Source organism: Malaclemys terrapin, chromosome 3, assembly GCF_027887155.1.
Source record: "Malaclemys terrapin pileata isolate rMalTer1 chromosome 3, rMalTer1.hap1, whole genome shotgun sequence".
NCBI lineage: Eukaryota > Metazoa > Chordata > Testudines > Emydidae > Malaclemys > Malaclemys terrapin.
In genome coordinates, this window is record NC_071507.1 from 85,924,922 (window position 1) to 85,947,222 (window position 22,301).

General features: G+C 41.4%; 1 protein-coding gene across 5 annotated transcripts in view; it reads left to right on the forward strand.

Moving 5' to 3' along the window:
* PDE10A (phosphodiesterase 10A) overlaps nucleotides 1-22,301 on the forward strand; it is a 534,797-nt gene that overhangs the window by 466,056 nt on the left and 46,440 nt on the right. For all 5 annotated transcript variants that reach the window (XM_054023695.1, XM_054023697.1, XM_054023694.1 and 2 more), the window contains exons 7-10: nucleotides 2,169-2,324; nucleotides 8,474-8,524; nucleotides 10,016-10,074; nucleotides 17,982-18,033. In XM_054023695.1, coding sequence (XP_053879670.1) covers nucleotides 2,169-2,324; nucleotides 8,474-8,524; nucleotides 10,016-10,074; nucleotides 17,982-18,033 — 318 coding nt within the window. The remainder of the gene's footprint in view (nucleotides 1-2,168; nucleotides 2,325-8,473; nucleotides 8,525-10,015; nucleotides 10,075-17,981; nucleotides 18,034-22,301) is intronic.

Genomic DNA, 22,301 nt, shown 5'->3' on the forward strand with positions numbered 1-22,301 from the left:
AACTTTTACAAATGTTATCCATTTTTTAAAAAATAACCATTTTATGCCAGAAAAGGGAAATAACACTTCTGTGCAATAAAAATCCATGGGGGGAAAAAAGCATGATCAGCCAAAAATTCCCTTGCTAGCCCTCAGAACAGGCAGTACGCCAAGCCCAAATGCTAAAGTGACTGGCACTCTATTAACTTGCACATAGCCAACCAAATTTTGATTTAATACATGACACTACTTGACTGCATTACTTTAAAATGTCCTCAGTAGTTTTCAGTGAATACCTTAAAGTTTTATATATGTATATTTCATATTCATAATCAAATTTTAGAGTTTTTGTGGGGGAAAATGTATGAATGATGTCTTCTGGTTTACACTCTCACCAGAGCACCAGTGTAGCATGGCAGCTTTTCTCTTAGGAAATAGATCTTTATTTGCAAAGATTGTGCATATCCATATGTGCCGACTCATTCACCTTCGGCTCAGAAGAAATCTTTTCTGATTAGTCTGTGTTCTTCTAGAATTCAGGCTCTCCACCTCAGCAGAGAGTGAGCAGTGTTACGGTGGCCTGTGGGTTGGATTTGGGAAAAGTGCAAGGGCTGCTTCCACCGGGCCTGTTTTCCTCTCCTCCCAGACCCCTTATTCTTGTTTGCTTTTCTACAAGGGGGTTATTGACCATGGTGAATGGGTTCCAGAGGCTTTGGGAGTGTTTCAACCAGGGGATGCAGCAGGCCCTTGTACACTGACTTGCATTATCCCTCTTCATGCAAGCAGGCACTAAAAGAGTCTGCCAGTGAAAGTAGGATCCTCCTGGTATGTTCCTTCCTGACAGCCTAAAGTTCTCCACATTCTCCTTCCTTTGGGGTTGCCTGAGGGAGGGATTATTTACCATTGGTTTGTGTGACAATTGCTTTCAGGCGATGGGTGACATTCAGATTGACCCTCGCTGTCATGTTCAAGGGGAAACTGATCACCTTATTTGGGGTGAGGAAGGCATTGTTTTTTTTGGCCACTACAGCACATTGGCCAAGCTAGGAGGGGTGTTCTCCTTTCCCTGGAGCACACTGCAAGGATCATCTGTTCAGAGTAGAGGATTAAAGGGCTAGTGCTCAAGAGTGCGGGCCCACAGTTACAACTCGGGATTAGTTACAACCCCAGTAAAAAATAACATATGGGCAATTTTTCTATTCATGATAAGTTCCCTTTCATGGGGCATTTGGTCTGTAAAGCCTGGGGCAATCTTATTAATGGCACACCTTTGTGGTAGCAGTTCGTTGTTATGACATTCTTTCCTGTAACTTTTGCACAAGTTTCAGAACAGATATACTAAGGGTGGGTGGTAAAGCACAATAAGATATGGGGAAGAGCCTTTCTGTCTTGCATAGGTGTAGAGAGAAAACACTTTTGTCCTCAGTATTGGGATAGTTTGGGAATTGTTAGTGCAGATTTGTGTCTCCATGGGGCCTTTGGCACCTAGTGAGTGCCTTACACTTTGATTGCTTACTCCCACAGAGGCTATTGCCTGCTTGCTAACCCTGTGGTTTGAGTTGCTGCAATTCAATTTGAGGCTATGTCTACACTACTGCAGGATTGACGCTGCTGCAATCAATGCACTGGGGATCAATTTAGTGGGTCTAATGAAGGGTGCTCTCCCGTCAACTCCAGTGTTCCACCGGAACGAGAGGAATCAGGGAAGTTGATGGGAGAGTCTCTCCCATCGACCCAGCGCAGTGTAGACACTGCAGTAAGTCGACCTAAGTTACGTCGACTCCAGCTACGTTATTCATGTAGCTGGAGTAGCATAACTTAGGTCGACTTACCGCTGTAGTGTAGACATAGCCTCAGTTACCAGTCTATTTAGTTTTCTTTCTGCCATTGTCCAGACTAGTCTCAGCAATAAAATACTATTTCTGCTGAGTGTGAGGGTAAAAGAGATGTACTTTAAAAAAAAAAAATACAAAACTTGCATCTGTTACTATAACCAACTCTAACTTTGGATAAGGTCATTTCTATTTGTAAAATAACCATGGAGAGACATTTTTGATTGAATTATTGAATGTGAAGGGTTTAGCTGTTTGTGCTAAGTGGTTCAGCCAGCTGAGAGAGAAATGTTGATTTATTTTTTATATTAATGTTATAATATTTACATTTGATGAAATGTTGTTTGCACTTTTTAGGATGAACGATTTCCCAAAGGTACTGGACTGGAATCAGGGACTCGTATCCAATCTGTTCTTTGTTTGCCGATTGTCACTGCAATTGGTGATTTGATTGGTATCCTGGAGCTTTATCGGCATTGGGGCAAAGAAGCCTTCCATCTCAGTCACCAGGAGGTAAGGCCTAAAATGCTGCAACTGTTTTATTTTAAATTTCCCTATTCAAGGTGATGCCAGCTACTTCTGACCCCAGACTTCCTTCTTTCTTTCTTCATTTTGTTTTGATATTTTTTGTAATTGAGCCTTGTTACATACTTGGAGAGTGGGCTTTATAAGGCTGGTTGATGCTCATTGGTATTCTGAGTGGGAAGATTGATTTCATACAAAATTCTCTAATTGTTTCGTTCCATCTTGTGGGAATAATTTCAAGTATATTGTTATCAATTGTTTATTGATTATGACTTTTAAAATAATAGATTTTATAGATGTTATCAACACCTTTATGGAAGGGTGGATCAGAGAAAGCTCAGGCTATTACAAGTGCATGAACTAGTGTTACAGAATGAAACTGCTCCTGTTTAAAAGAACATTATCAAGTTACCAAGAGCTCAAATGGTCAGCTTTTAAAAAGCATTTATTCTTCGAGTACTGTGCTTATGGGTGCTCCCCTTCAAGTGCGCATGTATTACATGTATCTTTGATCAGAGATGTTTGGTAGCAGTGCCTGTTAAGGGTCCTCCCCCACCCTCCTTTTGGGAGGTTTTCCCTCCAGATGAGGGGGTATGCCAGGATCACCAAGATTCATGTATCAGAGGGGTAGCCGTGTTAGTCTGAATCTGTAAAAAGCAACAGAGGGTCCTGTGGCACCTTTGAGACTAACAGAAGTATTGGGAGCATAAGCTTTCGTGGGTAAGAACCTCACTTCTTCAGATGCTCCCAATACTTCTGTTAGTCTCAAAGGTGCCACAGGACCCTCTGTTGCTTTTTACAAGATTCATGTGTTGCCTTACCTACCAATAGGCTATCCTGGTCAGCAGCAGACATTCCTGGTGCATGCCTTATCTGGGGGCATGCACATTCCTCAGACCTTAAGAATGCAATTTCTGCTCAGACCTTAAGAGCTGAGGTTTAGTGCTATTCGAGGTGTGGTAGCTGAGTGATTAAGGTCCTGGACTACAATCCTAAAGGTCAGAGGTTTGAATCTTGCTCAGTCTCCCACAGAAAAGCCACCTCCAGTACACCCGGGGCAAAATCAATATTTGATCTATTGGGTTAGGGCAGTCAAAGGCAGTTGGACGTGATGATGGCCACATCACTCCCTTGTGTACTGTTGGCTATAAAATTGACATGCCTTAACTGCATCAGTCCAATGGCTTGGAAAACTGAGAGATTAGACTGCAATTCTTCATCATAGAGAGCTCTCTTCACCCAGCCTCAGACCCAGATTATGAGTTTCCAAGTGAACAGAGTGCCCTTTCTACCATGACACCGCATTCTGGGAATGCCTTTCGGAAAAGGAGTTTTACCTCTCCTCACAAAGAGCCTGTTTGAAAAAGATCTTGGTTTTCTCATAAGTTGACCATGTCCAAGCCCTCAGGTTCTGGGTTGGGTACTATTTGAGGCTCCATGCTCCTCCTGTACCAATAGTGCTTTTAAGACTCTGAGTTCCTCTAGGAGCCCTGATTCCAAGTTTGCATCAGTACCTAAACCATTTTTGGTACCATCAAAACACAATCAGGGCAGCAAAGAGAAACAGCTTGCTTCTAGCAAGATGGTACCAATGGACCTTCCTCCACAACCTCTGGTACCTAGCACAATGACTCCTTCAGTCGAAAAAGCCATCTCAGACCACACTCTCTTTGAGGCAGTGAACATTGTTGGTACCGACGACTTCCATTGCAACCAGGGCCGGCTCTAGGTTTTTTGCCGCCCCAAGCAAAAAAAAGTTTGGCTGCCCCCCGTCCCAGTCCTGAGTTCCTTGCCGCACCCCCCTGCTGCCCCAGCCCTGGGTTCTCCCCCCCGACCCGCACCCCTGCCGCCCCAGCCCTGGGCTCTCCCCCCCTCCCACACACACCCTGCCGCCCCAGCTCTGGGCTTCCTCCTACCCCCATTGCCCCCCCACACACCTCCTGCCGCCCCAGCCCTGGGCTCTCCCCCCCCCACCTGCACCTTCCTTCCGCCGCAGCCCTGGGTCACTGGTAACTCGCTCCCAGGGCCGTTCATTCAGCAGGAATTTTAGATGTGCACAGAACACAGACAGGATTGGTTCCTATATGGTTACAGAACTGCAGTAAAGTGGAACAATTTTCAGCTTGTATGATTGGAGGATATCTGGATGCATATTATAAGACTGCCCTACATAAATGAGGAAAAGTTGAGGTGCCTTTTTATTATTCTTTTGTTCCACTCTTTCTTTCTATGGGGAATTTGCCAATGCAATATCACTGTCTTCCTTTTAAACAAACAAACAAACAAACAAAAAGGCAATGGCTGTTGAAAATAGCAATTAAAATTAGCAAGACCTAATAACCACTGGGAAGCATTTCTTGCTCAATTTTATCCTACTTTTTCTACAGCAAGTTACAGTTGATCAGTATATTTGATTTGGGAGAAATGAAGTAACAGCTGCCCAAACTGAGCTTGAGCACTCCTGAATTTTGAGGTGTTCAAATCTGGAAGGCAGGTGCTGGTGGGGGGGGGGGAGCTGTGGCTCCGCAGGGGAGCACGCAGCATGTATGCAGCAGCGTGTCTGGCGCTGCGCGAAGCCAGACACACTGGTCTGAGAGGCACGGTAAGGGGGCTGGGAGGTTGGAGAAGGGGTAAGGGGTTCCGGGGGGGGGCAGTCAAGGGACAGGGAGCAGTTGGATAGGCATGGGAGTCACAGGGGGTTGTCAGGGGACAGGTAGAGGGTGGGGTCCTGGGGGGGGGTCTCAGGAGGGGGCAGTTGGGGACAAGGACCAGTGGGGCTTAGATAGGGGTGGGGTCCTGGGGGGCAGTTGGGGCCGGGGTCCCAAGAGTGGGTGATCAGGGGACAGGGAGCAGGGGTGTTGGATGGGTTAGGGTTTCTGTGGGGGGCAGTCGGAGGGAGTGGATGGTGGCAGGGTGGGGCTACCCTCCCGCCCTGTGGAGTGTCCTATTTTTTGAATGTTAAAATATGGTATTCCTACCCTTCACAGTGCAGCTCTCCATTCATAGCAGGCTGCAGCATGAGGTCTCAGCTTCCTCACTCCCTCCCCCTCTTTCCTGTTGGTAGTGGCCAAGGGAATGCTGGGAAATGTAGTTCTTTCCCTGCTCCAGGGCTGGCTCTATAGGCAGGGAGCTAACCAAGGAACTACAGCTCCCAGGGCTCCCTGTTGGTTCTCAGCTCCCAGGCTGGATCCCCCGGCTGCCGACCCTGCAAATGGGCTGCTCCAAGCACGTGCTTGCTTTGCTGGTGCCTAGAGCCGCCCCTGATTGCAACACACTCATCCAGGTAGACTCCTGTCTCTGTACCACTAACCCACATGGTCTTGCAGGAGTTTAGGTATTCCAACTACCTGTTAGTTTCAGATGATGCTGAGTCTCCCCTCCCCTGATGAGTACTGAGCATTAATTGGTGCCAGATTTGACACAGCTGCTGGAATTACACGTCTCCTTGGGACCACCTGGCTCTCCACTTGAACTTGGAGTTTATAAGATCAGGTTACTGCATTCATTTTACCTGCATCTCCTACCCCACCCCCTTTCCTTGTCCATTTTCAAGGATCCCTCTCACAAATACTTGAGACTGGAAATCAGTTCCCTTCTATGCTTAGGAGCCATAGAACCAGTTCCTGCTCAGCCTGGGGAGAAGGGATTTGACTCCCAAGTATTCTCCACTCCCATAGAAGAACGGAGAATGGAGACCTAGTCTAGAGCTAAGACTCGAGAACATCTTAGTGAAAGCACAGACATTCGGGATGGGGACCGTTGCAGCTAAAAAGTCCATCATTGGATCCCGGTGAATGGTTTTTGGCCCTCAACCTTCAGGATGCATATTTTCATATCACAATTTACTCATCTCACAATGAGATTCCTTTGGTTTCTGGTCAGCCAAGACCACTTCCAGTGTTGGGTACTTCCATTCGGCCTTTTCTCTGCTCCAAGTGTATTCTCAAAGGTATTGGCAGTGGTTGCTGCCTGTCTGTGTTGGAGGGTGATGATAGTTTTTCCATACCTCAACAATTGGCTGCTCAAAGGCTGGTCTTTCTGTGAGGTTCTTTCCACCATGAAGACAGCTTTGTCCTTTTCCTCAGGCTACGTCTCCAGGTCAGTGTAGAAAAGTCCACTTTGCCCCCTGTACAAAGGATAGAATTCATAGGGGTCTCCTTAGACACAGTAGCAGCCAGAGCTTACCTCCCCATGGACTAATTCTCGACTCATTCAAACCTCATTACAAAAATTCAAATAAGCCCCCAGACTTTGACAAGAAATAGTCTTCAGCTTCTGGGACATACAAAGGTAGATGCTGCCATAACGTATTATGCAAGATGGTGCCTTCTCTGCTTCCAGTTTATATACTGAACAAACAGTCTGAAGAACCTTCACAATGTCTGTGCCAGCATCCCCTTTATCCAGTCAGCTCCAACCATCACCATAAAGACAAATTTAGCTTCATCGTTGGGTTGGGAGGCTCATCTAGGGACATATACCATTCAGGGCAGATGGTCTGCCCAAAAAGGTCATTTACACATCAACCTTCTGGAGCCGAGGGCAGTCAGGAATCCGAGACAAATCTGTTAATATCATGACAGACAGCATAGCTTGCATGTTTTACATCAACCATCAATGGTTGGCAAGATCCCCTTCTCTTTGTGCCAAAGTAATAAAGCTATGGAACTATAGTTACTACACAGGGTGAGTAACCTCCCCTTCCCTAGAGTAACTTCAACAGTTAATAAAAGCATACTTCTTGTAGGTCTTACACATATTTTGTTCTGTACAAAGCTGTGTATATATTGGACAATTTGTTTACATTTGGGACTTACTTTAAACTAATTGCCACAGTTCCAATAATTCATTAGCTTTTTGTTTAAGAAATAAATAATGCTGCATAAAATGTTTTAGTTCTAATCTAAGAATTTTTAAGGTAGCTTGTATCCTTTTAATCTTTTTAATTTTATCTCACAAAACATCTTATGCCACAGTTATGCAGTTAAAAAAGCTACAGTATCTTCTATAGGAAATATGTATATTAACAGAGCAGCGGTTCTAAAATTTTAGGAACCCGAGGACCCCCATTTTGATGTAAACATTTTTGGGGACCCCCAAACCTCCTGCTCAGCCCTTGCCCCTTCCCCAAGGCCAAGCCTCTGCCCTGCCCCTTCCCTGAGGCCCCACCCCTGCTCCCTCCAACCCCCCTCCCTCTGTTGCTTGCTCTCCCCCACCCTCACTCACAGAGGTGGATGCAGGGTGCGAGCTCTGGAAGAGAGTTTGGGTGCAGGAGGCACTGGGAAGGGAGGGGGAGGAGTTGATCAGCGGGGCCCGCGGACCCCCTGGGATACCCTCGGGGAACCCCAGTGGTCCGCGCACCGCAGTTGAGAAACGCGGTAATAGTGTATATGGCAGTAGACTTTATACAGTTCTGTTTGTTCCCAACAAAACCTGTGTGCTCTGAGGACAGGAGAGTGTGCCTGATAGCACATCTTATTTAAACTTAGTTAACTACAAATTACATGACATTTGTTTGAAATGTTGTACAGAAACTGACATATTTTAAACAGTAGTCTTGTTTTAGTGATCATATCTGATTCTTCTGCAACACAAATGGCAATGAAAAAAGCAATGCCTGTCCACAAGCAGAGATTTTACCTTAGAAATATTAGTTGTTTAATGGATTGTTCCTCACAAAGAATATTTCATTATCATGGGATCTTTCATTGTGTGGCAGAAACATTTGAACAATGTATGAAATGTAGTTTTTAAAGCCCCTCGTGAGTTCTTGGAAGGGCTGCTTCTGTCTTGTATTTGTTGGGGGTGAATCTTTCATGCTGCCTCTGGAGAGCACAGCTCTGTGAGCCTCCCAATGGCACAAAACAAATGAGAAGTATTAAACACTTCCTGTGTGTGACCTGAATACTCTTTTAGAACAATAAACCCCTGGTAGTCAGGTTACACCTTTAATAAATTCATTGTCTGTCCTCCCTCCCCCGCAAAATATAGTTCCCTGTCGGTGATCTAAAACATCTCAGCAGGTGAAGTGTTAGAATATTCAAAGACATTTAGCAGCTGGATCAAAAAAAGTATGATAGAACTGGTTTGAAATTTACTGGACTTCCTCAAAGTTAGTTTCTTATATTTTGTTTCAGGTTGCAACAGCAAATCTTGCATGGGCCTCGGTAGCAATACATCAAGTACAGGTGAGTCTGAATTCATAGACTAGGCTCATAGGGACCATTGTGATAATCTAATCTGATCATGTGCAGAATACAGGCCATAGGACAGCCCTGAATTAATTCCTGTTTGACCTAGAACAAGGCCCAGATTTTAAAGGTATTTAGGCGTTGCTGTGCTCAGCTTTGCAACACCTGACTTAGGAGCCTAAAACATATATTCAAAAGGGATTTAGGAGCCTAAATCCCATTGTCTGTCCCCTTGATTAAGTGCCTAAATCCATTTTGAAAAATAAGATGTAGACTCCTAAACCAGTTAGGCATTGGAAGACTCAGTGCAGCAATGCCTAAATTCCTTTAAAAATCGGAGCCCATAACTTAGAAAACTATGTAATCTTGATTTAAAAGTTGGCAGCGATGGAGATTCCACCAGCACCATTGGTAAATTGTTCCAATGGCTAATTGTCCTCACTGTTAAAAATGTGTGCCTTATTCCAGTCTGAATTTCTTTTTTTCAACTTCATCCATTGGATCATGTTAATACCTTTGTCTGCTAGACTCAAGAACCAATTATCAAAATTTTGTTCTCCAGAGATTGTGATCAAGTCATCCATTAGCCTAATTGTTAATTATTTTCATAGCACTTTTAAGGAACCATAGAGTAAATCTAAGTAGAAACTGTGGGTCTGAGTCTTCACATTTTGTGTATTTATTTATGTCCACTTTGCACATGCATAAAGCATTATCAGATTAGAACGGTATTTTATGATACAAAAGGTGCATAGCGGTATTCTTTCTTTATTTATTCTTTCTGCAAAGCTCCCTGCACATTCTAGGAGTAAAATTCTTTTGTCAACTAATATGAAATGAATATGAAATCTGGTGAAGTAGCAATGGGGTTCAAAGTCCTCACTTCATCTAGCAATATTTTCCTTTCCCTGCACTGTTAATTGTATTCGGTCTCTGTAATCCTGTTGACTTCCCCAAAGAAAGAGCATGGGAAAGGGGAGTCTAGCAATTCTGCTTCACTTCACTCATTTGGTGCCTTTATGGGCTTCTTTTGGCAAGCTGAGAGAAGTGATGAAGGAACAGGATAAGGGATAAAGGAAACAAATGCTATTAGCATTCCCAGCAAGGCTGTAGAATTTGTTATGGAAAGGCAGTAGTTAAGTTGATTTCATAGCAGGACCTAAAGATGCCAGCCAATGGCACCTCAGATTTTACAGCACTGAACAATAGGCAGTATTTTTTTTAGCAGAGATGCAGAAATGTATTGCTTATCCATATTAACATAGCCACAGCTCTGCAAAAAGATATTTAAACTTGAAGCCTGACACACAAATCTGTATTAGCTTTTTGGTGCATTTTACAGTGTTTGGTGCATTTTACAGTATATGTAGTTGCTTACACTTGTTTGTTTATATACAGATTAGACCAATAAAATGTTTGTCCTACAGTTTCACTATGAGTGTAGTGCTCTCCTGGCATAAGCAACAATGTATAATGTGTTTCCCTCAGGTGTGCAGGGGTCTTGCCAAACAGACTGAACTGAATGACTTCCTGCTTGACGTATCAAAGTAAGTGTGATTTGCAACAAGACAGTTTCAGCTGAATGATTGTTTCTGTGACAGGCTCCTTTTTTGATAAGTGAAAGTTACCAATTCATATTTTTCCTTGGCAATGTGTATGTTTGTCCTTCCCTTCCATTTTCCCTGTTTGGCTATGGGTTTCCTCTATCTGCATTTGCTCCTTTTTCAATTCTGCTCGAGGCTTTCTCTTGTACAATACAAGTACACCTCTACCCCGATATAACGCTGTCCTCGGGAGCCAAAAAATCTTACCATGTTATAGGTGAAACCGTGTTATAACAAACTTGCTTTGATCCTCTGGAGTGCGCAGCCCAGCCCCCCCGGATTACTGCTTTACCGTGTTATATCTGGATTCGTGTCACTTACTGTGTTTATTTTGTCTTCTGATCATTACACTTCAAATCTAAGACATTTTACCACATTTCTACTGTTTTGTAGAAATATGTGAAGTTGCTAATGTTTAGAATGTAATTGGAGATGGCCACAGCACATATGCATTCTTTTACATCTTTATTAGAATTTGGAGTACATTGCTTATTAAAATTTAGAGTCCACTGCTTCCCTATAATTCAGCTATGCATTTAATTAGGAAAATAGTAAAAGAAATAATAAACATGAGTAGCATGTTAATGTGGCAGTTAAAATCATAGTTGGCATTTACTTTGTCCCACAGGTTGACTGTGTATTGTGTGAAGAAGTACTTCCTTATATTTATTTTAAATCTACTGTCTATTAATTTCATTTGGTGATCCATGGTTCTTATGAAGATATAAATAATGCTTCCTTATTCACTTTCTCCACACCATTCATGACTTTACAGACCTCTGTTATATCCCCCCTGAGTTGTCTCTTTTCTAAGATGAACAGTCTAAGACTTTTTAATCTCTCCTCATATGGAATCTGTTCCATACCCCTAATCATTTTTGATGCCTTTCTCTGTACCTTTTCAAATTCTAATATCTTTTTTGAGATGGCGTGACCAGAACTGCATGCAGTATTCAAGGTGTTGGTGGACTATCAATTTATACAGTGGCATTATGATATTTTCTGTCTTACTATCTATAACTTTCCTAATGGTTTGTAACATTCTTTTAGCTTTTTTGACTGCCAATGCACATTGAGCGGATGTTTTCAGAGAATGATCCACGATGACTCCAAGATCTCTTTATTGAGCAGTAATAGCTAACTTAGACCCCATCATTTAATATGTATTGTTGGGATTATGTTTTCCAATGTGCATTACTTTGCATTTATCAACACTGAATTTCATCTGCCATTTTGTTGCCCAGTCACCCAGTTTTGAGAGATCCCTTTGTAACTCTTCGCAGTCAGCTTTGGACTTAACTATCTTGAGTAATTTTGTTTCATCTGCCAGCTTTGTACCTAACTGTTTACCCGTTTTTGAACAGCACAAGTCCCAGTGCAGATCCTTGGGGACCCTGCTATTTACCACTTTACATTGTGAAAACTGACCATTTATTCCTACCATTTGTTTTCTATCTTTTAACCAAACACTGATCCATGAGAGGACAGTCTGTCTTATCCCATGACTGCTTACTTTGCTTCAGAGTCTTTGATGTGGGACTTCGTCAGATGTTTTCTGAAAGTCCACTGTCTCAACTGGATCACCCTTGTCCACATGTTTGACACATTCAAAGAATTCTAATAGATTCATGAGGCATGATTTCCCTTTACAAAAGTCATGTTGACTCTTCCCTAACATATCGTGTTCATCAATGTGTCTGATAATTCTGTTTTTTACTATACTTTCAACCAATTTGCCCAGTATTGAAGTCAGGCTTATCGGCCTTTTATTGCCAGATCACCTCTGGTGCCTTTTTAAAAAATTGGTGTTACATTAGCTATCAGCCAGCCATCTAGTACAGAGGCTGATTTAAGTGATAGGTTACATACCATAGTTCGTAGTTCTGCAATGTCATATTTGAGTTCCTTCAGAACTCTTGGGTGAATACCATCTGGTATACCGGTAACTTAATAATGTTTAATGTATCAGTTTGTTCCAAAACCTCCTCTATTGACACCTTAATCTGAGACCATTCCTCAGATCTGTCACCTAAAAAGAATGGCTCAGGAGTGCCAATCTCCTTCACATCCTCTGGAGTGAAGGCGGATGCAAAGAATTCACTTAGCTTCTCCACAACAGCCTTGTCTTTTTTGAGTGCTCCTTTAGCACCTCGATCATCCAGAGAGCCCACTGATTGTTTGGCAGGTTTCTTGCTTCTGATGTGTTTTAAAAAAAACTTGCTCTTAGTTTTTGTGTCTTTTGCTAGTTAATCTTCAGATTCTTTTTTGGACTGTTTAATCATACTTTTATATTTCACTTGCTAGAGTTTATGCTACTTTCTATTTTCCTCAGTAGGATTTGACTTCCAATTTTTAGAGGATGCCTTTTTGCATCTAACCACCTCTTTTACTCTGCTTTTTAGCCATGGTGGCATTTTTTGGTCCTCTTGCAGTTCTTTTTATTTGGGGTATCCCTTTAATTTGAGCCTTTATTATGGTGTGTTTAAATAGTTTCCATGCCGCTTCCAGGCATTTCACTCTTGTGACTGTTCCTTTTAATTTCCATTTAACTAGTTTCCTCATTTTAATGTAGTTCCCCCTTTTGAAGTTTAAAAAATGATTGTGGTGGTTTTCTTTGATATTTCCCTCGGCCCCCCAGGAATGTTAAATTTAATTACATTATGGTTGCTGTTATTGTGTAGTTCATCTATGTTCACCTCTTGGCCCAGATCCTGTGCTCCACTTAGGACTAAATTAAGAAGTGATCACTGCTTGTTGATTCCAGGGCTAGCTGCTCCAAGCACCAGTCATATGTTGTCTATAAATTTTATCTCTGCATCCCATTCTGAGATGACATGTGTCTAGTCAATTTGGGGTTAGTTGAAATCCCCTATTCTATGGGGTTTTCTGTTTTTGTAGCATGTCTAATCTCCCTGAGCATTTCACAATTACTGTCACCATCTGGTCAGGTGGTCAGTAGTGTATTCCTACTTCTATACACTTATTATTCAAGCATGGAATTTCTATCCATAGGGATTCTGTGGTACAGTTTGATTCATTTAAGATTGTTACTATTTTTGACTCTATGCTTTCTTTTACATACAGTATCCCTCTTTCACCAGCGTGATCTACTCTGTCATTCCTATATATTTTGTCCCGTGATATTACCACCTCCCATTGATTATCATCATTCCACCAAGTTTCTGTGATGCCTATTATATCAATATCCTCATTTAATACCAGGCCCTCAAGTTCACCCATCTTAGTATTTATATTTCTTGAATTCATATACAAGCACTTATAAAACTTGTCAATATTAATTGTCTGCCTTCATGTGTTGTAACTGAATGGGTCTCTTTTTCATATGACTGTTTCTCTTCAGCTCTTACTTGTACTTTATCAACTTTTATCCTCTCCTGTTTACTAGTGTATAGATTGTCTTCTTAAATAAATCCTCCCCTAAGGGCTGTATCTCTCCAAATCATATGCTCCTTCACACCTGTTGGCTTTCCCTTAGGCCTTAGTTTAAAAACTCATCTGCGGCCTTTTAAATTTTACATGCCAGCAGTCTGGTTCCATTTTGGTTTAGGTGGAACCCATCCTTCCTGTATAAAATTCTCTTTTCCTCAAAGATTCCAAGTTATTAATAAACCTAAACCTGTTCTCCCAACACCATCATCTCATCCATGTATTGAAACCCTGGAGTTCTGTCTATCTAGCTGGCCCTGAGCATGGAACTGGAAGCATTTCACAGAATACTACTGTAGAGGTCCTGGTCTTTACTCTCTTACCTATCCGCCAAAATTTGGCCTCCAGGATTTCTCTCCTACCTTTCACTTTGTCACTGGTATCTACAGGTACCATGGCCACCAGTTCCTTCCCAGCACCACACATACATCTATCTAGATGTCTCGAGAAGCCTGCAACCTTCACACCTGGCAGGCAATTCACCATGCAGGTCTTCTGGTCATCACAAACCCAACTATCTGTATTTCTCCAAGTACCATGAGTGGTAACTGCACAACTCAGTGGTATGAAGTATCTTTCAGCAATGGACATTACCATTGTGGGAGCTCTTTGCATCTCAGGGGAACCTGAAGTTCTGAGGAAGACCAAACAAGAGAGAGAGAGAGCTGATTATCCTGATTACCCCCCAGTGGCCTAGACAGTTCTGGTTTTTGAGCATTCTCCAGATGGCCTCAAGCCCTTGTGTCCATATTCACTTCTTCCCAGACCTACTGACTCAAGATGAAGGCAGAATCAAACACTCCAATCCAGTATTCCTCCATCTAACAATATGTTATTTAGCTGGATGACGGACATAGAAAAGGCACATTAAGTGGCAGTACAATCCTTAGCAATAGTAGGAAAGATTCCACAAGAAAACACTATGCCACAAAATGGAAAAGAAATTCTCTACCTGAGGCAAACATTGGTGAATACCTTCAGAAACTTTTGAAATCCCTACTATTTTAGACTAGCTCCTCTCTCGAAAAACATGAGATTATCCCTCAGCTCTTTGCATGTTCATGTGGTGGCTTTTAGCAGTTTTCTGCCTCTAGTGGGAAGCCCTCCAGTCTTCACCCATCCTACCACAGGAAGGATTTAAAAGGGCTCATCAGAACCTTTCCTCCAGTGCTGAGACCCACCCTAACATGGAACATCCAATCTTGTCTTATCAGCACTGATGAAGACCCCATTTGAACCATTAGTTTCATCCTCATTCACACATCTCTCGATGAAGGTGGCCTTTCTCATGGCAATCACCTCAGGAAGAAGAGTCAGTAAGCTGAATGCTCTTATAGCTGACCATCCATGTATGGTCTTCCATGAGGATAAGGATTTCCTGACTTTAGGATATAGTCTCCTAAAGTAATCTTGGAATTCCATCTGAACCAAGTCATACACCCACCTGTCTTCTATCCAAATGCCCATGTCACTAGAGAGGACATAATACTCCACTCTCTGGATGTTCGCCAAGCCCTGGTCTTTTACCTACAGGGACGAAGCCCCTTAGAAAATCTCCCAAACTGATTGTTTCCTTTGCCAAATACATGAGAAGAGAAGCTGTCTCTTTATAGAGATTTTGGTCTGAATCCTGATACATTACAAACTATCAGTGACTACTCCCCCTCAGGTGGTGAGAGCCATTCAACCAGAACCCAGGTTACCTCAGTAGCCTCACTTTGAGACATCCTTCTAGATATCTACCAAGTGGCAACATGGAGCTCCATCTGTACCTTTGTTAGACATTTTGCCCTGGTACAGGCTTCTATAGCAGAAGCCTCTTGGTTTAGCAGTCCTTCAATATGTGGTACAGCAGCATCCCTTGCACTGTCCTCCTCAATGAATACTGCTTATACGTCACCTCAGGTAGAATACACATAGGGACAACCACTTGAAGAAGAAGAAGAAGAAAAGATTATTTACCTGTACATTAATTGGAGTTCTTTGAGATATGTGGTCTGTATTGCACTACCTACCCTCCTATCCCAGGGCTATTCACAGTTGAAAGGTAACTGGAGAGGCAGGCAGTCCTCACTGCCCCTTATGCCCTCGATTTGGAGTATGAGGGAGGAGAAGGGCGCAGGCATGAACCAGTGGATACAGCTAGCAAAAGTTTTCTGATATCAAGAACATGCAGTACATGCATAACTCAAGTGGAATACAGATAGCGACCACACATCTCAAAGAACTCCAGTTACTGTGCAGGTAAGTAACATCTCCTTAATCTGAAGAAACAACAGCTGCAGCACAAAGGGTTGACGCCTTGTCTAGAATAATATAGTAAATTCAAGGGCTGTGTGGATGAAGTCTTTCCATTGTCTTTGTGATGATGACAGAGAGTATCCAAGACTATTTTATTTTCCCAGATGCCTTGTCATACTTACAATTTAAAAAAAATGTCTGGCCCTCTGTCTTACTATGAGAATACAGCAGTGTGGGTCAGCTTCTCTAGTGAGGGGGCTTCTGAGCTTGAGGGGGAACTTTGCCATAAATGGGGAGTGCAGGTGGTGTTTACACTACTACTTTCCCCAGAATTTAATTTCTGCCAGGACTCAGTGTGTTTTCTGTCACCCAAGCCCCTCCCTCGCCAGCACCACCCATTTCTGCACTGGCATTCCCTAATGCCCCCATTGGTGCAGGTATTTTCCACTGTTGTGCCTCCACCCAACCAAGCAGACTTTGTGCTACTAGTCTGTACTGACAGAACCTGCTGTAAAACTCGGGATGAATCAAGGCCTACCTGTTTTAGGATCAGGTGGCCTGCTACATCTGACAGATTACCCTAATGTTGTATGCAGAGTAGTTGTAGCTGTGTCAGTTCCAGGGTATTAGAGAGACAAGATGGGTGAGGTAATATCTTTTAATGGATCACCTTCTGTTGGTGAAGAAGAGCTCGGTGTGGCTCAAAAGCTTGTCTGTCTCACCAACAGAAGTTGGTCCAATAAAAGATATTACCTCATCCATCTTGTATCTCTAGATTACCCTAAAACCTTCTAAAAGCACCTGTGGCTTTAATATTTTAATGCTGGGAATTTTATAGGTAAATAAATATGATTCATCATATCAGTGATTAGGATTATCACTGTCTGCAGAAAAATTTATTTCACCCACAAAACTAGGAACTCATGTAGTGACAACTGTCCAAGCAGTTGCAGGTAAAGGGCTTGCACTAGCAACAAAATAATATGAATTGCCTTTAAAAATGGTCTGTACTTTATATTTTATAGAAAGCAGGTTTCCAATTCATTGAGCAAATTGTTGACACGCAGTGTTACTGGGATATTTTCTGTACAGTTTTAGAATGGGTACAGAATATAAATGCTCCACATTTCATGCAGTCACTGGAAATGCAAAATTAATTTATTATATATTTCCTTCCCCCTGGACCCAACACAAAGGGAGCTGTATATGTGCTCAAGGCCATGGGACAATGTCTTTTTCTGTCTGTAGGAATGTTGTAATCCAAAGTTTATTAAGTCTGGGTATGTGGAAGATTTAGGCTTTTTTTACTAAAAAGTTTGACCTTTAGCTTTCAATACTTTTGACTCTCCTTGGACAATCTCACTTCATAGTGAGAATGAGATCTCCGTTCTTTCTTTGCAACCACAAGGTCAGTCTTTCTCTCCAGCCACACCATGCGATACCTGGGTTAATAAAAACAACAAGGAGTCTGGTGGCACCTTAAAGACTAACAGATTTATTTGGGCATAAGCTTTCGTGAGTAAAAACCTCACTTCTTCGGATGCATAGAGTGAAAGTTACAGATGCAGGCATTATAATGCCATATAATACCTGCATCTGTAACTTTCACTCTATGCATCCGAAGAAGTGAGGTTTTTACTCACGAAAGCTTATGCCCAAATAAATCTGTTAGTCTTTAAGGTGCCACCAGACTCCTTGTTGTTTTTGTAGATACAGACTAACACGGCTACCCCCTGATACTGGGTTAATAAAGAACATTCATTTAAATGTTGTCTAAGTTGTTGCCTCCATCAGGAAAAGTGGTTTAGTATGACATTAATTTTGACAAGTAACCTAATAAAGTATATTTGGAAGCAATTAAATAATGCATATGTTAAAGCATTTAATGAGAGAGAGAGAGAGAGAGAGCGTTTGTAAGGAATACTCACCCTGAAAGGCAGCAAAGTACTGAATCATGTGCTGAAGTGTTTTGCTAAATAGGGGCCTGAAGCAGCATATGGTAGGCTCTCTATTTATTCATTCATTTATTTAATTTATTTAATTTATTTATTTTAACAGAGTTGCATGTTTATCCAAAAAGGATTAAAACTTGGAACCTGCCCAAATCCTACAGCAATCTAAATAACATTACTTACTAATTTTTTATCTCTTCTTCTTTACAGAACCTATTTTGATAATATAGTCGCAATAGATTCTCTACTTGAACATATAATGGTAAGCTATCTTTTTTTCATCTTTAAATGTATACATCACATTTGTTAGTCTTCCATTCTCTTTTTTCATTGAAGTAAAGTGTGGCATTGTTGAACCATAGAAGCTGTTTATAATGAGTTCATATGATAGATAAGTTCTGAGGATGGTCTGTAAGGAAATAGTGATAGGGGTCCTCTTGGTTTTATTTATTGCAAAAACTTCATTTCACAGTTTCATAAGTACTGAGTTATGGGATCTCTGTGAACTAAATGTTGATCTCAGATTTGCTAGATAAATAGAATATTTGTATATTTGTGTATTTTCTTAGCATTTCAACTTGTTCCTCTGACTGGTTCTTTCTACTTTCAAATCACCACACATTGCAATACACTCGTCAAAAAACTCACAAAAATAGCCCTTCTGATTGAAGAGCATTGTCTGTGTGAAGCCATGTGGAAATGGCCAGCATTACCCACAGATAGTTTATCCAATGACATGTGATAGGTACAAAAGAGAGTTGTTACCTCCCAATTAGGACGTAAACCGATTTAGATTCCGCAATTACAGAGTGGCACAGTCAGTCACAGAACATTATGGCAGCAATTAAAGCTGGTTGCATCGTAATAACTAACAGATTATTTAGTCAATGGATTTCCCTTTTTTTTTTAGTTCATAAACCGATCACAATTTTCTTGAATTTATTCATTATTCAGAATGATTCATTGAACATATCTGCAAATAAATTTACCTGTAGATTGTTTGCTGAGTGTTTGAATGTGAGCGGTGGTGTTTAGTTTTGGACAAACATGTTGAATAATATGGTTCTCTTCCTTGATTGAATGAGTGTAAATAAGAGTCAGTTTTCTAATGAGTGCTTTCAGTTTTACCAATTTAAAAATCGCTATCAAACAATACTCTCCAATGTTTGCCGTAATCTTATCAGTGAACTTTTTAGCTAGAATCTTCACAGAAAGTATGCACACCAACAGTGCAAACCATGTCAATGCAAATTAGTTTAGAAATTCAAATCAATATTCAGGAGAAATATTTTGCAGTCTTAGTTGAATCTAGGTACTACACAGACAAGAATTGCTCTCTTCAATGCACAAGAAACATTCCTCAGTTTCAGCAGCTTTGTCTATTCTCATTTACACAAATTGCTTCACAACATTGTTTAACATTTAAAAGCACTGTGGTAACATAATACACAGAACTTAATGACAGATAATGATATTCTTCTCTGTGAACAGTCACCAAGTAGAACACACACATGGCAATGCAATATGCTTATTCTTTCATCTTCCTTCCCAACACCTGCTCTCTCAGCATTCTGCTGCACAACCTGCATTGATGCTTCACAGTCAACTTCCTTTGAAGTCTGTGCCAATTGGCTTCTTCTGGGTCTAGCAGAAAGAGAAGAATGGATCTGCTAGTTTGTGCATCCACTGCAATTCTACTGGAGACTAGTTGTATCATTTCTGTGACTCACCCTATCTCCTAGAGTGAGAGAACAGCAAGAATAAATCTCCTCTCCCCAGTCCACCTCCTGGAGATTACAATGAAAGCTTTTGATGGTTCTCGCACTAATAATAGTACCATTTCTCTGCTTGTTTGTCTTTATATCTTTGTTTCTTTCTTATTCGAACTCCTTAGTGAATTTAGTGGAGTAAAAGGTGCCTGATTGGGAGCACCTGAAAATAAAGGTCTTTCTTCATCCACAGAAGTGATGCAGTGTGGGGAACAGTAGTGCAAGTTTCCCCACACACTGCCTCACTAATGTGTTTCAGTACTATTCTGAAGGCTCTGCCCTAAGGGGAGAGATGATAGGTTGGTCCCCTTCAGTCCTTGGCCTCCCTATTACTCTATTTACAAGGGTACCTTTTGTGATTGTGTCACCTGCCAGTCACTGTCAAGCTGGGTTGGATTTGACCCAAAGACCTAGTGAAGAAAGGCTTTACCAAACCCATTAGGCATCTACTCCATAAACAGCAGTATTTTAAGCAGGCCAGTCTTACAAAAATAGGTCATGACATAAGATGAATGACCCCATCCTTCAAGAGTTGAATGTATTAGAACACAATGCCTTGTGATCTGTTTTAAAATATTGATGCTTTACAAAGCACCTGATATGGTTTCAGAAGGTACATAGGGAAACCTCCCTTACTGTTATCCCAGAAATGCCAAAGTAGTTTTAAATAGTTCCTCTGGTTTGAATGAATAAAGGAATAATGGGAATGGCTACACTTTTTAATGAACTCCCACATGGAGAAAAGATACCTTGGGCCTGACTCTCAGCCTGCCATCTGCCCCTCTTGCATCAGTCTGGTGGCACGGAGCCAGAACACAGCTGGATCTCTCCAGCTGGGGATTTTTCTAGCATGAGGGGAGCCTTCAGCTGTGTAGCTTAGTTCTACACGGGTTGCAGCGTAAAGGGTAGGGTATAGAAAGTATGACAGGACTGCTGTGATCCAGCAGTCCCTGGCTGGCAGTCGGTACTTGTGTGCCACAGGTAGTTGGCATAGAATTAGCCCCAGAGTCAGGGAGCCACACACAGATTCTTTGCAACCCAGGCTGAGTCCAGTGCACATTGGTACAGATGAGAACCTGACACAATATTTTTATATCTCGCTATTATTTATGACAAAAATGGCACTTTTGCTTCTTTAGAAATATAAGCTAACTTCAGAATCCTAGCATTCTTGAGTATGTATTTAACACACACACACAGGATATTTTAACAAAACTTATGCACACAAATGTAGAGTTCTTAAAATCTGAGATTAAGGTCTGGCTCTTTTGTCTGCTGTAAATGAACATATCTAGGGGTATTCTTCACAATGGCAAAGCAAATGAGGAAAAAAAAAGAATCAGGTGTGTTTGTGTTTTGTCCAGCTGAAATAATCATGATTAGAGCATTCCATTTTGGGAATGTTTCCTAAAGTCCAGTTTTGATTTTATTTTTCGCATCCTTTTAAAAATCTGGTTGGGATTGTTACTGATGGATTTCACATGTCTATGTGTGTCCTGGAGAAGCTTGAAACTGTGTGTATGCAAATCCTTATATTAGTAGTACACCTCTACCTCGATATAACGCTGTCCTCGGGAGCCAAAAAATCTTACCGCGTTATAGGTGAAACCGCATTATATCGAACTTGCTTTGATCCGCCGGAGTGTGCTGCCCCGCCCTCCCCCGGAGCTCTGCTTTATCGCATTATATCCAAATTCGTCTTATATTGGGTCGCCTTATATCGGGGTAGAGGTGTATAGGGAGAGAGCACACCCGCTATACACATGCTTTTGTGATCTATATTTTCAGATGTCAGACTATAATTTATGTAATATATACGGTAGCATTAAATCCTGTGACTTCATAACAAGATGACTACTATGCTACACAATCCATTTGAAAAATATTCTATAAAGTCTTCTTTTACTTCATCTGGAATCATACATTTGGATAGTCTCTGTACATTGCTCTCTCTCTCTTCTTTTTTAGTTGCTGCAAACTAATTTTCTGAAAAGTGACCCCCACAGAGTAGTGTGTGGGAAGTGTTAACCTGTTCTCATTTGAAGTGAGAGGAGGAATTCAGAGATGAGATTTTTGCTGTGTCCTTAGGTCACACTGTTGGGCCTGGATATTTCAGGACTCTTAGAAAAGGATATGCATTGTGTACTTGAGTCAACCAAAAGTACTTTTGGACTTTATGCATAAAGTTATTTTTCAAGGCTTCTGCAGATGGGAAGTTTGGTGTATTTTGGGCTAAACTGTGCCCTTATGAGCTACAATATCATATACGCAAGAGGGATTGCGTTTCATATACTCAAGAGTTAGCTCTTAATCCCAGAATTTTCTTGCTCTTTATAGTACAGAAGTAACCCAGGTAAGCACTTTAAGAGTTAAGCATATTATTATTTTCAGACAATAAATATTTATCTGGCTTATTTAAAATGTGGAGAATTTTAATCTTGAGAAAACACTCTGAACCCCAAAGGTTTTGAAGTCTCTCTGTCTTTGGGGGCAAGGACTGTCATTTATTATATGTCTGTTCAGTGCCTAACACAGAGGGGTCCCAATCTGACTGAGGCATCTAAATGCTGCCACAATACAATAAATGCTATTAATGATAAATAAACTGAAGGATGTAAGAAAGCAAGGACTTATCTTGCTTATTTTATTAAAAAAAAAGGGGGGGGGGAAGAAATGTCAGAAAAATCTCATCAAACTCTAATTTTAAAGTAAGATGCAGCGATGCTTCTCTCTTTGGCCTCAAAGCACATTTTGATAGGTG